Genomic DNA, 15444 nt, shown 5'->3' on the forward strand with positions numbered 1-15444 from the left:
TGGAAAGCGTAATGCTGGTGGTCAACAAAAGAGGTTTAAAGACTGTCTCAAGGCCAATCTAAAAAAATGTAGTATAAATACTGACAACTGGGAAACACTGGCCTGCAAGCGCTCCAGTTGGAGAACAGCCTTTACCAAAGGTGTCATGGGCTTTGAAGATACTCAAACTCAAGACGCAAGGGAGAAACGTGCCAAGAGGAAGGCACGCTTGGCAAATCCACACCGTGATCAACTCCCACCTGGAAACCAATGTCCCCACTGTGGAAGGTTGTGTCGATCCAGAACTGGCCTACACAGTCAATTATGGACTCATTGTTAAAACTGTGTTTATGGAGGACAATCTTGCTCTGCTGTGAGTGATTGCCAAAGAAGAAGACGACCTATAGAATAATAAATGTCCCCTTAAATCAGGAATGGGGAACCTGTATACATCCAGACATTGTGTGTCTATAGCTCCCATCATACCAGACCCAGATCACAATGTCTGGAAGGCCACAGCTTCACCACCCTGTCATAAACTATCAGCAGACATCAAATTAGGAAACACTACTTACTCTCATAAGGTTGGCTTCATTGCTTTATAGGTGTGAGAAATCCTATTCCCCCTACCTTCCATTCTTTCAAGGGAAATCTGCCAGGTGTTGCATGGCAGCTGTAAGCAAGATTGCTGACCAAAGTGGGTAGGGCCCAGAGCCATCTCTCCTACAAACACATTCATTCTCTTTTCTCCCCTTTCTCTTCCTCTTTTTTCTTTATCTCACTCCCCCCTTCTCTCTCTGTTCTCTGCCCAGCTGGTTTCCGCCCCCGCCCCCCATGCAGCAGTTAAAGGTAAAGGGACCCCTGACCATTAGGTCCAGTCGTGACCGACTCTGGGGTTGCGGTGCTCATCTCGCTTTATTGGCCAAGGGAGCCGGCGTACAGCTTCCGGGTCTTGTGGCCAGCATGACTAAGCCGCTTCTGGCGAACCAGAGCAGCGCATGGAAACGCCGTTTACCTTCCTGCCGGAGCGGTACCTATTTATCTACTTGCACTTTGACTTGCTTTCGAACTGCTAGGTTGGCAGGAGCAGGGACCGAGCAACGGGAGCTCACCCCGTCGCGGGGATTAGAACCGCTGACCTTCTGATCGGCAAGTCCTAGGCTCTGTGGTTTAACCCACAACGCCACCCGCGTCCCTGCCATGCAGCAGTTAGGCACCACTAAAAGCTTTTAAAAAGAACAGAAAGCCTAATTCCCATTAGGGGTGAGGCTAAAGACTGGAGGCTGCTGCAGACTGAATAGGGAGGACATGCTGACCACCTCCAACCCACAGGCTGGCAGCTCCCCATCACTGCTTTGTAGCAAAGGACAATGTGATTAAACTGTCAGACTCTGAAAACCTACAACAAAACTGAGTGCTGCAGAAAATTGCCATCTGGCAAAAATTGGGCAGCAGGTTTGCAGAAGCCCCTCCAAAAAAGCCCAGTCAGACCCAGCACTGGGCACATTACAGTATTCCCTTATTTACTAGCTAGAAAAACTAGCAGCTAGTGTCCCTACACCTGTATAGAGCCCACGTCTTCAGTGTCTGCATGGGCTGGGTGTCAGGAGCACCTTCACCGACCTTCCGATCACAGGAATGCAGAAACAGCAGAGCACAGCATTCCTCTGGAACAGGTCCTGGTGCAGTGGACTCACATTTGCTATTGTGAGCACCTCAATAGTAGCAGAGTAATGGAAGCAAAACACTGGAGGTTTTGTTGCATACCTAATTTTATTACTACTGGTTAAACAAGACAAAACAGAATGGACATGCACGAGAGAGTCAGCTCTCTCATACTGTCACCTAGTCTCTAGAAAGATCAAAGAAAAACCGGCACAGTACTAGGGACGGAAGTCTGGTAGAGTGGTTTCCGTCCCCTCCTTTCTCTGGTACAGAATGTAAAACAAACATGATCTGTTGATCTTTGCAATGGGAGGGATGAAAATACTGACAGTTAGAAGCTCCAAAACCAAATCTGCCTCCTATGAGGAATATCAGCTCCCACTCTCCCCCACCCAGAAAATAAGTGGAGTATGGAAAGAGTGGTGGTTGTGGCAATGAGACAGCATTACTATCAGTTCACATTGGGAAACAGGTGTGTAATTCAGGATAGGACATACATAATGAAAACCATAGTTGGTCAGTTACATTGAAGCTCTGCTGTGTGCCCATCTCAAGTGCTTTTGTGTGACTGACTGAAATGTGCTATTGAATTGTGTAATGCTTTTGCTTGCTTTGGTGGAAGGGGGTGTGTGCACACGCGCACGTTAGCCTCTGGCTTTTGCATGGCTGGAATGTAGACTCTTGTACAAAGGTAAGAGTTACATTCATTGCTTTAAAAAAAATTAAATTGACTTTTAGGTAAAATACGGAGAGTTAGGAAAGAGAAACAGAACCAGGAACAACAGACATCAGGTGGATTCATGCCATAATGAACAGACTGGGCAAGTCAAATTTCACACCCTATCTAATACATAAAAGCAAATAATAATCTTTTTTCTAATCATTACACATCACAAGTGGCAAGTCAACATGGTATCTTCAACAAACGTAAGTTTGTTGCTTCCCAGGCCTGCTCCATGTATAGTTATTTCAAATCAAATATAATTTTCCACTCCACTGCATACTTCTTTTGTCAATGATATAGCAGTTCCAACAACACAAAGTCCACTCCCCAAAGTGTACAGGTTTGCTTGATGCAGTGAGGGGCTGTTCTCAGGCCAGTTTTATATTTGTTTTTGTAAATTGCCTTGGGGTCCCTTATTAGAACTAAAAAACAATATAAGCATGTTTGTTATTGTATTTATTAAAATTAAAATAAAAGCATGCATGAAAAGAGATGTACCTAGGGTCCCTTGCACCCTGGGCAAAAAGCTCTATTGGTGCCCCCCCCAGTCCCTTGTGCTCCTCCGCTGGGGTGCCCAGAGGAGCCTGCATCCTTCACCTGGCTGCCCATAACAGCAAAGGAACAGCCTGGGGAGCAGGCAGGCTCCTAGCAACTCTGAGCCAGAGTGGACAGACACACTTTTTGCGGGCCTGCACCCTTGGCAGGGGCCAACCTAACCAACCACTAGATACACCCCTGTGCATGAAATAACAGAATGGGTGCCTTTGGGATATGTTTTAGAAATGTCACAAACCTCAAGAGGTCAGTATGTGCATCAGCTTCCTAACACACACTTGCCCAGCCATTCTCTTCAATACACATGCATGAGTTTCCATGTATAAAAAGTTAATATGAGAATCAGTGAGCGCACACACACACACACACACACACACACACACACGGAAGTCAGATAGAACAGGTTCTTCTTTTTGCACTCACCTCTTACTCAGCAATCTCACCTAGAGCACACGAAAATCAAAGGGATCTCCAGTTTCCTCAATCTGCTTTTGGAGCTACTCCTTAAAAGCATTAGCATCCAAATACGAGAACACTATTATGCACAGTCAATTACGGACTGAATTAATCATTATGCTAAGTACTCTGCTAAGTAGGCCCCCTGCCAAATGGGGGTTCTTGTGATGCTCTAATTATCTGGGAGCTTTCCCAATATGGAGAGTATACTCATATTGATGCTTGTATTGCAGCCTTTTAAAATTCCCTGTGGTTTGGAACCGGATAGCTATTATTTTATCACAAGAAAGCGTGCCAAATCTGTAGTGGGTGGGAATTGAATATTGAGAGCCTGGTTGGCACAAGCAGTAGAATTCTTTGAACTGCGGGAGGCTGTGTGCCCGGCCGCATATATCTATTTCCATTTTTATATATGAACGCTGGCCAGGTAGAAAGGGTCACTCAGAAATTTGGAGCCCTAAAAGATAGTTCAGTTTTTCATCTGGCCATATTCCATTCCACTTGGTTTGTTTGTTTATTTGTTTCACAAAATCCATACACTACATTGTTTTTAAAAAACTTCATAATGGTTTACAAAGAGCAGCAAGGCCTAAAAGGTGGAATTCAAAAGTGTGTGGGGTAAATATTTACATATGCAGGGTAATCCAAATTATATGGGAACTCAGAATTCAAAACCATATGCTCCCCCCCTCCAATTAAAAATCCAAGCCTTGTGGCCAAGATTTGCACATCCTGTGATTGCCATCTAAGGCCCTTCTCTATGTATGTCCTCCACAGGAGGTCCAGAGGGTAGCAACATGAGAATAATCCTTTTTAGTGGTGGCTCCCCTCTTTTGGAATACACTTCCCTGAGATGTTTGCCTGGGGGCATGTTTATATACATTCAGGCAGGAGGCAAAGCTTTCCTTTTTACCTGGCTTTTTGGGCCTGAATTTGAGAGGTTTTCATTGGGTTTTTGTTTTTTGTTTTTTATAAGTTTATTTATACAGTATGCTGACAGACAAACTTGACATACATACATATAACAATTAAACATAAAAACTGAAAAAATATAGTAAAAAGATGCTAATACACAAAACAGAAAAAACAATATTAACAATATTAACAAAAAAAGAAAAAGAAAATAATAATTAAACACATATCTCAAAAATAAGTGATATATGTAACCAAAGTTCATATCAGTTTTCTTAGGCTTTCATTGGTTCATTCATTGTATTGATTTCAATGCTTATATTGTGTTGTCAGTTAGTTTGGGCCATTTTTGTGAGTAAAGCAACTAATAAATATTAATAATATAAAAAAATGAGTGTGTTGCACAAGAGTACCGTAGCTAAGCCAGGGCCAGACCTAGCATTAGGCAAACCGAAGCTGCCGCCTCATGAGTAGATGCTGGTTTATGGGTCTTTAAAATGAATAAATAAATAAATAAATAAATAACCCCCCCCCCCAAAAAAAAAAAACCACCCTACAAAGGGATGGAGAGACCTTGGAGAAATGTATATGATTGCAGCAGGTGCCAAACAATGTTTCTGCATCAGTCTGGAAAAAAAGATCATTGCAGATATTGGGCCCTAGACTAGGAATTATAATGCCTCAGGCACAACAAATTTCAATAAGTGCTGTTATGTATGAAAAGGCAGTCTGCCAAGGCCAAGATAGTCAGAATTCTGCTCTCTAGCCAGAAGCAACAGAGAACTGCATGCAAGTGAGTTCATGGAATTCCACTCAGGCAAATGAGCAGAGAGGGAAAGTATTCTCTCTCTCTCCTCTGTGTCCAGCATAGAGAGCAACCAGATGTGCAGCGGACTGCTGCAAGAGGAATGGAATCAATTCTCTTATCCTTCTCTCCTTGCCCCCAGTAAAGAGTTTTGCAGGTTGTCATTTCTTGTGGCCTTGTTTACAATACCATTTTAAGAATTATATACAGTGCTTTTTCTGTGGGTACTCAAGAGAACCTTTCCACCCCCCCTCCCTGCAAAGATTAAAATTATTACACTTACTGTAATAATTGCATGGTGAGTACCAGCACCTTTTCCCCCCCTGTAAAAAAAGCACTGATTATATACATTTCATATATCTCATGTTTTTCAGCATAAAAACCCAAACAAATATAAAAAGGGATCCATCATGCATACAATAAAGCAGTATACACTAATGCTTGCAGTCTTGTCAGAAGCACAGTAGATGGTGCTATAAGACAAGTCAGTCTCAAAATGCTTTTATCTCGCTATTAACTGAGCACTACAGGTTCACTTACTGGATAGCACTGTGCAGCTATGAGACTGCAAACACACCATACATCTGAAGTACATTATCCCACAAATAATCCTGGGAGCTGCACTTTGTTAAGGGCGAATTGTAGCTCAGTAAGGGGTCAGCTACAGTTCCCTGGTTCTTGCTCCCCCCCCAATGCATTTTAAATGTATGGTGTGTATACACACCCTATTTCATAAAAAAACACAGCTTGTTATTAAAATCTGCTGACCTCCACACCCAGTTTATGCTTCCAGCTTTCTTCCAGAGTATGCCACAAGATCCATTGCCTACAATATGTGACCCTCTGGATGCTGTTGGACTTCAACTCCCATCTTACCTAACCATTAGCCATGCTGGCTGGGGCTGATGAGAGCTATAGGGCAACAACACTGGGTGGCAGTGGGCAGTTTTCCCATCTCTGGTTTACAGCCAAACAATACAAATCCTCTTTCTCCCAGTTGCTCGGAAGATTCATACGTAGCAAGAATACCTGAATTAAAAAATACTTCCATTTAAGGTAATTATCAAAAGGCATATATTTAATTCTTAGTAAGCAGCAGTAAAGACTTTGCAGTTTTACATGCTTACTTATGATTTGGCATTTCCTGTGCCTCTATGGATTAGGATAGCATTGTATGTGATGCTGCAGATCCACAACAGGAGACCATCTGACCTTCACAAAGACAAGGACTGGATCCTGCTGCAACAAACCCCAGTGTCAACTCTGTCCCTATATTTGCACATGTAACGCTATTATAGGGCCTAATGCCAGTTCCTAGGAACTCAGGTCATTTGCACATCTTCAAAAACAATATATGCCATCACTCATTACTGCCAGTGCTTTTCTGCTGCTTACACAGGACCTGCTTGTCATATGCCAGCCTTCCCCAACGTGGTATCCCCCAAATGCTTTAGACCAGTGTTTTTCAACCAGTGTGTTGTAGCACCCTGGGGTGCCTTGAATGATAGCCAGGGGTGCTGTGGGCTTCTGTCCCTCTTTCCTTCTCTCCTTCCTCTGACTCCCTCTTGTGTCTCTGCCTCCCAAAGGCTCGCACAGCTGTTTATTGCAGCAGCCCTGGCTACAAGCTCCATAGGCAAATGATGCCTCTGGGGCTTGCCAAGGAGTGCTGGTTGCCAGGAGCTGAGGTTGCCTCAGAATAAGCAAGCAATCAAGCGGGCAAGGGAGCCCAGCCAGCCAGTCTGTCAGCCCTTGCTGTTGGGAATGGACAGACAAGTCCCAGACCCCTGTGAGGCAGTTTGAGGAGGCACCTCTCTTTGGGGTGGGTGGTGGCGGTAGGGCAGCTCAGAGACTAGGGGTGGCAGCAGCGGCTGCCCAGGGGATTCCCAAGGAGAGGGGAGAGGAAAGGAGGCTGAGGGAACACTCCACAAGGGTGGGTATTTGAAAAAGGGTGAGAGGCTGCCAGCTCTGCAGGCAAGGAGTGACATAACTGGGCTCCTGAACCCCACAGGGTGCCACAGAAAGAATATAGTTGGTCAAGGGAGCCATGGACTCAAAAAAGTTGAAAACCTCTGCTTTAGACTAAAACTTCACTCTGCCCCACCAACATGGCCATGCTGGCAGGGGTTGATAGGAGTTGGACAGTGACTGGGAAGCAGGAAATTTAACTCCATTTACGTACTCCATTTCTCATTTTATAGATTGATTTCATGGGACAACCCTGAATCCTAATAATATTAAAGAGGAAGGGGATGCATCCCTATACAGACCCCCCCCACTCTGTTCTTATTTATTTGGATTATTTATATACAGTGGAACCTCGGGTTGCGGACATAATCTGTGACAGAGGCACATCCGCAACCTGCAGCGTTCGTAACCTGCAGTGCCGCATCTGCACATGCGTGTGATGCACTTTGGCGCTTCTGCGCATGTGCAAAGCATGATTTAGCGCTTCTGCGCAAGTGGCAAAACCTGGAAGTAACCCTTTCCAGTACTTCCGGGTTTCCCGCGGTCCACAACCTGAAAACGCGTAGCCCAAAGCATTTGTAACCCGAGGTACCACTGTATTGCCCTTTGCACATGCCACAGGGATCATAGAATTGTAGAGTTGGAAGGGACCCTGAGGATCATGTAGTTCAACCCCCTGCAATGCAGAAATTTCAGGTAAAGCATCCTTGACAGATGGCCATCTAACCTCTGCTTAACAACCACCAACAGACAGTCTGAGGGGTACCGCTCCATTGTAGAACAGCCCTTATTGTCAGAAAGTTCTTCCTGAAGTTTAATCTGAATCTCCTTTCTTGTAACTTGAATCCACTGGTTTGGGTCCTGCCCTCTTCTCTCTCATCTCTTTCCTCAACTTTAGACTGTAAGCTTCCTGGGATGGGCACCTTTTGCTTATGTAACTCTGACAAAACTGGACAGCACCATACAAGCAAACCCATCATAAGTGACGCGTAGCGAGCAGCTTTTATATGAAGTGTTCGGTCCTTGGCTAAAGTCAATAGGGGTCCAGTAGAAACTGCAGCTTTCACCACTGTGAACACACGCTGAGAGCCAGTGTTGGTATGGTGGTTAGAGAGTGTTGCACCAGGATGTGCAGAACTATGGTTCAAAACCCTACTCAGCCATGAACTTCTATGGGTGACCTTGGTCCAGTCACTGCCTCTCAGATTAACTTACCTCACAAGGTTATTGTGGAGATTAAATGAGCAGGGGGAGAACCATGCACACCACCTTGAGCTTCCTGGAGAAGAAAGTGAGATATAAATGCAACTTATAAACTATTATTATTATTATTAATATCACCACCACCCATTATACTTTAGTTCTGAAATTCTGCCTATTGAATTAGCTGGGACTTGGGTGATTCTGGTTCTCTAAACACACAAACACACGGAAGAAAACCATTGTGGCTTTTCAGCTGCCAACAGCAGTATCAGTCTGACACATCAATGGCGGGAAGTGCCTGCTTTGTCCCTCCCCAGCCACTTGTGGTGCCCAGGTAAGGCGGAGGGGGCGGAAAGGGCACGCTGGCTTCCTGCTCCTCTTTTCTGCCTGTGGCAAAACCCGACAGGCGGCTCCCTCCCGTCGGGAAAGGAGAGAATCGCGGCGCAGCCAGGCAACCTCACGCGGAAGTCCGCACTCCCAGAGCCGAGGGGACTCTCTGAAACCAGAGACGACGACACACAGGAGTGGAGAGACCTAAACGAAGCGTCCTGGGGTCCCTGCGGATTGTTCCTCTCATGCTGCGGGATCGAGCTGAGTTCTAGCAAGGAGAGATCTTCTCGTGATCTTGCTGCACGGGGGAAGGGGAGAGAAGCACTTGCTTATTTCCACCATGCAGGTAAGGGGAAAAAGAAAAGCGCATATGCAAAGCCCCCTAGAGAGCCCGCCTTTTTCAAACTGTTCCGGTAGCTTTCATGCGGTCCAGCCGCTTCGGCTCTTGCCTTTATGAACGCTGCTGGTCTGCCCGGTCGCCTTCGCGGCAAGGAGAAAACTGGCGCGGTCCTTTCGTGCGAGGATCGGGCGAGGGCTGCCGGGAGCACCTGTAAGGTGGTGTGGCCAAGGACGGCCGGACAGAAAAATCTCTTGCTCTGCTGACTGAGCTATGTAGAAGAATTGGGTTTCCATTTGGGAACAGTTTTTATGTCATCTATTTTTGCAAAGTGCATTTCCCCCCCAAATTAACTTCGATGCTGAAAGTATAAGGGTTTATGTTTCTATTGGTGTGCCGCGGGATCCTGTGCAGCAGCTGCCACTCAGTTGAGGAGGGGGTCTTTACTCTCAAGTAAGTTGGTATGGCACTGTAGCCTTAACTGCAATGGATACAACAATATTTAAACAGCTACTTGTTTTGTTGTTTAGCTTAAGTAGCTAACTGACAGTTGGGTAATTTATGTTAAATATGCTTATCTACCTACCTAATAAAAGTTTCCCAAGAGTTTCATACCTCCTAAGGCAAGGGTGGTGGCATACAGTCTGCTGAGCACTGGCAGAGGGGGGAAGGCTGTAGTTGGTTCTTCCTTCCTTATTATTTGTTCCACGTTCCTACCATGTACACCCCCCATTTACTCTGCATCCACTGGTGTGCTTCCACTACATTCTGATGTGTGTGCCCCGTCCCCCCCATCCAGCTTCGATTTGAATTGAGAAAAAGAATGACCTAGCTGCCTTTTAAGTTGTGCGCAGCCTGTAACACTGAAGTTTGGATGCTGATGCTGCTCCGACCACAAAATTAAGGAACCAGGAAACCGCTCCAGTCCAATGATTAAAAACCATTACCTTTCCTTGGGGAACATTTTGGGAAGCATCATTCTGTGTTACAGGATAGCTAGGGCAAGAGATTACCTGTTTAGACAATGCAGTGGTTTGTGGAACTTCTTTATGCAGAAGCAATGTCTGTACCTACCCTTTAAGCTTCCCCTGGACTTGTTAACTGTCCCTGTTCTACCCCTTTGAGTATTACTACTTGAATCCTTCCAGTTCCCAGATGACAAACACCCTATCTGAAAATGTCCTTAAGTGCCATTAAATGTCCTTAAATAATACTTGGAGCAATTAATTAGGATAAAATTTCAGATTAATCAATAGAGGCAACTTGGATGCGGATCAAGGAGCTGCCCGTCTCTTTCTCAATATTTTTTGTTTATATTCCCAAACAAAGCTACACTGAACCCTAATTGTGTGTGATGCTATGAATCTGGGTGATTCTCATGCACCTGAGCAGCTCTTGAGCACATTTGTATCTGAGTTACAGGGGAATATTTATTTAGTCCCAAAAAGAAGATAGAGTCAGATGAAGAGCTAAGGTGATGACAAGTTTTAAATGTAGTGGGAGTCACAAAGCCAATTTATCTACGCATTAATACCAACTGTTCCTAACCTACTCTGCCAACCTAACCCCTTGCGGCTTCACAACCTCAGTCTTTTAGCAGCTCATCCAAGCTCAACTTGAAGTGAAATATGCACTAAGAATGTAAGAATGCCTGTAAGGGACTGGTTGGACACCAAGCTCCCCTCCCCCCTGGTCTCCCAGAACCAGAAGATGCATAAACAGGGGGGAGCAAAGACAGACACACAGGCATAGTCTCAGATTGCTTAGGAAGAACCCTGAAGCGGGTGCTTAGGAAGCTGTGGAGGAGGCGGGGACTTACAGTCTTAGCAATTGCTTCAAGGGGGCAAGACCTGCTGGAGAGAATTGCTCTGCTCATTAGGCCTGACATTCTGTGCAGGTCTTGTTTTTGCCAATAAAGAGTTAACTCCAACTGGCTTGGATGATTTACTGCTGGCTCACTCCAGTCACTGACAGATGGTGACTACAAGGCATGGACATATCATTACCCTATCCTGGATCTTTCTTACACATTAGATTTACTAAACTTTCCTGCTCATACTTCCCAACTCTTCTGGAGGAAAACAGATTATCAAATTATGGAATATCCCTCATATTGAAATTTCATTCAAAGGCATAGTGATGCCTACGGGTTATGCATAGATAGGCATTAAAATATATGAACGTATGCCTCATTGGCATGATTCACACATCATGTTAACACATTGATGATGTTTTGCCAACCATTGGTTTAACTAACTGTTGGTTTGACACAAATAAGCAGCCTGTTCGTGCATACAGTTCAAAAGCCCTCTCTTTGTATCTTCCCTGCCCATGGTCACACTGGGAGCAACAAGACATAAACCTTGGCTTGCCATGTTGTCTAGATCTGGGCTTATGGTTTACGGTATTTTTCTTCAGACAAATCACTACCAATGAAGCTACATGTCAGCTGGCTCCTTTATTTTTGGCTCATGCTTGGGTAGTATGCACAAGCATTCTCATCCATCCTGCCTCACATATTTGTCTCAATGAAGTGTATGAAACTGGCTGAACCGAAACAAGAGATAGGACAACATCATTAGTGGATTTTTACAACTCTGCACTTCTCTTTGGTTGTGAAGATTTTCTACTTGGAAAAAAACAGTTGAATTACTGGGTTAGTGAAATGCTCAGGAGGATTTAACAACCTCTTATTGTGTAACAAAATTTTCCTTAAAATTCTTTTTTTAAAATTATTTTTGAGCAGAGCATTTCTGCTCTGAAAAACACAGGACCTGAATTAGGGACCAGAGCAGATCTTGAACACCTGCTGCTTACCATAAAAATGCCATGCTAATTAGCCCTGCATGATGGAAGAAACTAGAAAATAGATCAGTAGAAATCTATATTTTGAAACACCCAGTGCAGTTATTCATTGGTAATAGTAATTTCTTTTGATCCCCCAAATGTTAGATTTCTACCATACTTACTTGCTTTTGCTAGGCTGTCAGATCCTCAGTACTTGGGCTGCTTCTGATAATGGAGAGCCTGCATATAATCAGAAGCAACAACAGAGGAGACATCCAGGATAGAGTTTGTAGCCCAATTTAGAAAATAAAACCAACATTACTACACAGTGGAGTAAGCTACACGTCACACTATGCTATAATTACTGTGTGAGAGATACGAAACACATCAAGTGTCATTTGCATAAGTACACAGACAGCTGTTTCTTTACTGAAAGTAAAATGTTGTTGCTATGATATCAGTTCCTCATAAGTTATCAGTATTCATCTAGTGGGCCAGACATGTTCTTCTGGTTTTGGTATTGTCAGCTGAATGGTTGGTTTCACAGTTGGGCAACACTCAAGATTCTAATCAGTGTTTGAAAATCCACACAGAGTTATGATGTCTACTAAGAAGGAAGTAACTAGAGATATGTATGGTATGTTTGTATTGTTTCTGCACGTATCCAAATGCTGTAGTGTCGAATGCTGCTGTTCCAACCATTTCATTCCATCCCCCCCTCCGCCTGCAACAATCAGTCAACGTTCTATGTCCATTCTATATCTTCATTAGCCTGCATTTTGGGAGGAGGGGTTTTCCTTAAGGTGGTTTTTTGTGTGTGTACTTGGTTATACCTTGAAATTTCCCCAAGCCTGCTAATATTTCCTAGTGTGTCATTTTGTCAACTTAAGGCCAGGCACTTGGAGAATGAATTCACTTGATATATGATATGATGCTATGTTGACTATGTTACTTTTGTTATAACTTAACAAGGAATATGGGGTTCTGGCATTCATCAGGCCTGCTTCAATATATAAGCAATGAGCTGAGCAATGGACTTGGTTGGAGCAATTCCTGCTATTCCTGGAAGCTCTCACAGGTGTGACAGAACCTAACAGTACTCACTTAGGTAACATAACTATGCCTGAGCTATAACATTTCAAACTTGCATGCTTGGATGGTCCCTCCCCGCTCCCCCTCCCCCATACACATAAGATATCTCAATTTTTCTGTGTAGGTGTGTTGGGGAGTATAGGGCAGAAAACCATGTGAGTGTGAAGATGTAAAACCAGACACAGGCTCACTAACAGTGAGAATGAGGCCTGTGAATGACTTCCTGCCTCTATCCATCTTCCTCCCAGCTGCTGGTCTCTGCTCTATTAACCTTTCCCAGTAGTGTGGTGGTTCTCAGTCTGGCCAGAATGAAGACAATGAAAATACACACTTGTTCCTGTAAGCAAATAATATGCAAATAAAAACTATCAAAAAAGCTTTTGACAATGTTTAATGTCCATCACCAAAAAAGTTGCATATGTGGGATAAAAACACTGGTCCTCTTACAGATCAGTGACTAGTTAAAGAAAAGGAAGCAGAGAGAGGTATAAATGGACCAGAGTTTATTCTAACATGCAACTAGACACATTTTGTGCAGTGTCAAAAATATTTGTGCAGTGTGAAGTAAGTGTTTTGTGCAATTGGGCATATGAGATTTAATAAGGAATTACCGGTAGGTTGTTTTTTTTAAAAAAAAAAAGGAAACAGATGGGAAAATGAACTTTTAAGTTGAAAGGATATACAAAAAAACTGAAGTGACTGAACAAACACAGGGGTAAAATGAAAGCAGTGTAAGCAAATTTTACCCTCTGTCCCCCTCTAAACATCCTTATGGCACAAGCTTTGTGCTAGTCTTAGCCAGTGTTATGTACTGAGTTGACTAGGATCCAAACTGCAGCAGTCTGATTGGTCCTAGAACAATAGGATCCAAATTGCAGCAGTCTGATTGGTCCTAGAACAATAGGATTCAGAATGCAGCAGTCTGATTGGTCCAAGAACAATGCAGCAGTATGATTGGTTGGCAGGAACCACCCAATCATGCTCCAGATATAAGTGAATCCACAACCTGATTGGCTTACAGTAGAATTCCAGAATTAACCAATCATGTGCAGCCCATTGTGTAAATAATGTATATAAGCAGATACTTTGAGGGGACTTTCATTCATTCCTCCTCACCACTATGAGCTGAATAAAGAGCATGAAATCACTTTGCGACTCTGAGTATATTTCACTGGCGACAAAGGTGGGATCCCGCTGAGCTGACTGCTACACACCGCACCGCAGCACCGCCACCTGCCGCACCGCTGCCTCGCACCGTGTATCCAGGCTTCAGCTCCGGGACACAAGGAACTCAGAATGGCAGCCAACAGCAGCTTCTCGCCATTCAACCCAGCATCCGGAGACTGGGAAGCATACGCCTCCCGTTTCACCTTCCTCCTAGAAGCCAAAGAGGTCACCGACGAAGAAGGCGCCAAGAAGAGGGCGATATTCTTCAGCGTCTGTGGAGAGGAGACGTTTGAAATCGCCCGGGCTCTCCTTGCGCCTGAAGACGTCGCTACTGTTCCATACAAAACAATAATGGAACAGCTGAAGGGGCACTTTTCGCATAACAGCCAGCAAACAATAAGCTTTCCAAAGGCGAAGAGGTGTGATTTAGTGTTCAGCAGCCAGTGGCCAAAAGTTGCCTCCAGCAGCTACAGTTCTTCACATGCCTTGAAGTGGCTCCTTCCTGCCCAACTCTTCAGTAGAACTTAGGCATGACAGCCCAAGTAGCACAGACCCCTGACTCTCCTTTTAGCTCCTTGTGCAGGCTCCTTAATCCTTCCTTCTCCAACATTTCTGTTTTCTTTTCTCATTTAAAACAGCAGCTGTGGCCCAGGACAAGTCTCTGTGTCATACAACAGTTCCCAGGACTCCTGGAGCTTTGTTTCCATTTGCCTGTGTTAAGTTTTGTCCTCCACCTATCCTGGAGAACAAATCCTTGAAGAAGACACATATCCCATGACTATACTTCTAGAAAGTTTGCTTCCATAGAAAGCAACATCTCAGAGCGACTTCAGATTGAGACCTGCTAAGCCGAACAGACTGTGAGGGTTTACAGATTGAACTGGGTAGGCCAAGGAGTAGAAAGCCTCAGACAAGTTAAAGGAAAAGCAATGTAGTAAATGATACATGGGTCTGAGGCAACAACACAGTTTTGGAGAGCCATTCTGTGAAGAGCCTCTGTTCATCCTTAGCATATCATAACAGTAAATATAAACATATTTTATAACCTATTTTACAGGATAGTCATTTTGTAACAGAGGGGAAATACTAAAAATTGTAATTTGGGGTGGGGGCTTAGCTTCATATTGCAAGCAAAGGGAGTATCAGTAATGTACTCAGCTATAGGCTAGTTCTAGGGACGCGGGTGGCGCTGTGGGTAAAAGCCTCAGCGCCTAGGGCTTGCCGATCGAAAGGTCGGCGGTTCGAATCCCCGCGGTGGGGTGCGCTCCCGCTGCTCGGTCCCAGCGCCTGCCAACCTAGCAGTTCGAAAGCACCCCCGGGGGCAAGTAGATAAATAGGTACCGCTTACCAGCGGGAAGGTAAACGGCGTTCCGTGTGCGGCTCTGGCTCACCAGAGCAGCGTTGTCACGCTGGCCACGTGACCCGGAAGTGTCTTCGGACAGCGCTGGCCCCCGGCCTCTTGAGTGA

At 44.6% G+C, this 15444-nt stretch overlaps 1 protein-coding gene across 2 annotated transcripts in view; it reads left to right on the plus strand.

The window, feature by feature from the left end:
* The first annotated feature begins 8637 nt into the window (after nucleotides 1-8637).
* ANO9 (anoctamin 9) overlaps nucleotides 8638-15444 on the plus strand; it is a 38986-nt gene continuing 32179 nt past the window's right edge. For both annotated transcript variants that reach the window (XM_082191374.1, XM_082191373.1), the window contains exon 1: nucleotides 8638-8940. Coding sequence is in view for 1 of the 2 variants with exons in the window: in XM_082191373.1 (XP_082047499.1) it covers nucleotides 8935-8940 (6 nt within the window). In the remaining variant the exon portion in view is untranslated. The remainder of the gene's footprint in view (nucleotides 8941-15444) is intronic.

Source organism: Podarcis vaucheri (assembly GCF_965113315.1).
Source record: "Podarcis vaucheri genome assembly, chromosome: 1".
NCBI classification, from domain to species: Eukaryota; Metazoa; Chordata; class Lepidosauria; order Squamata; family Lacertidae; genus Podarcis; species Podarcis vaucheri.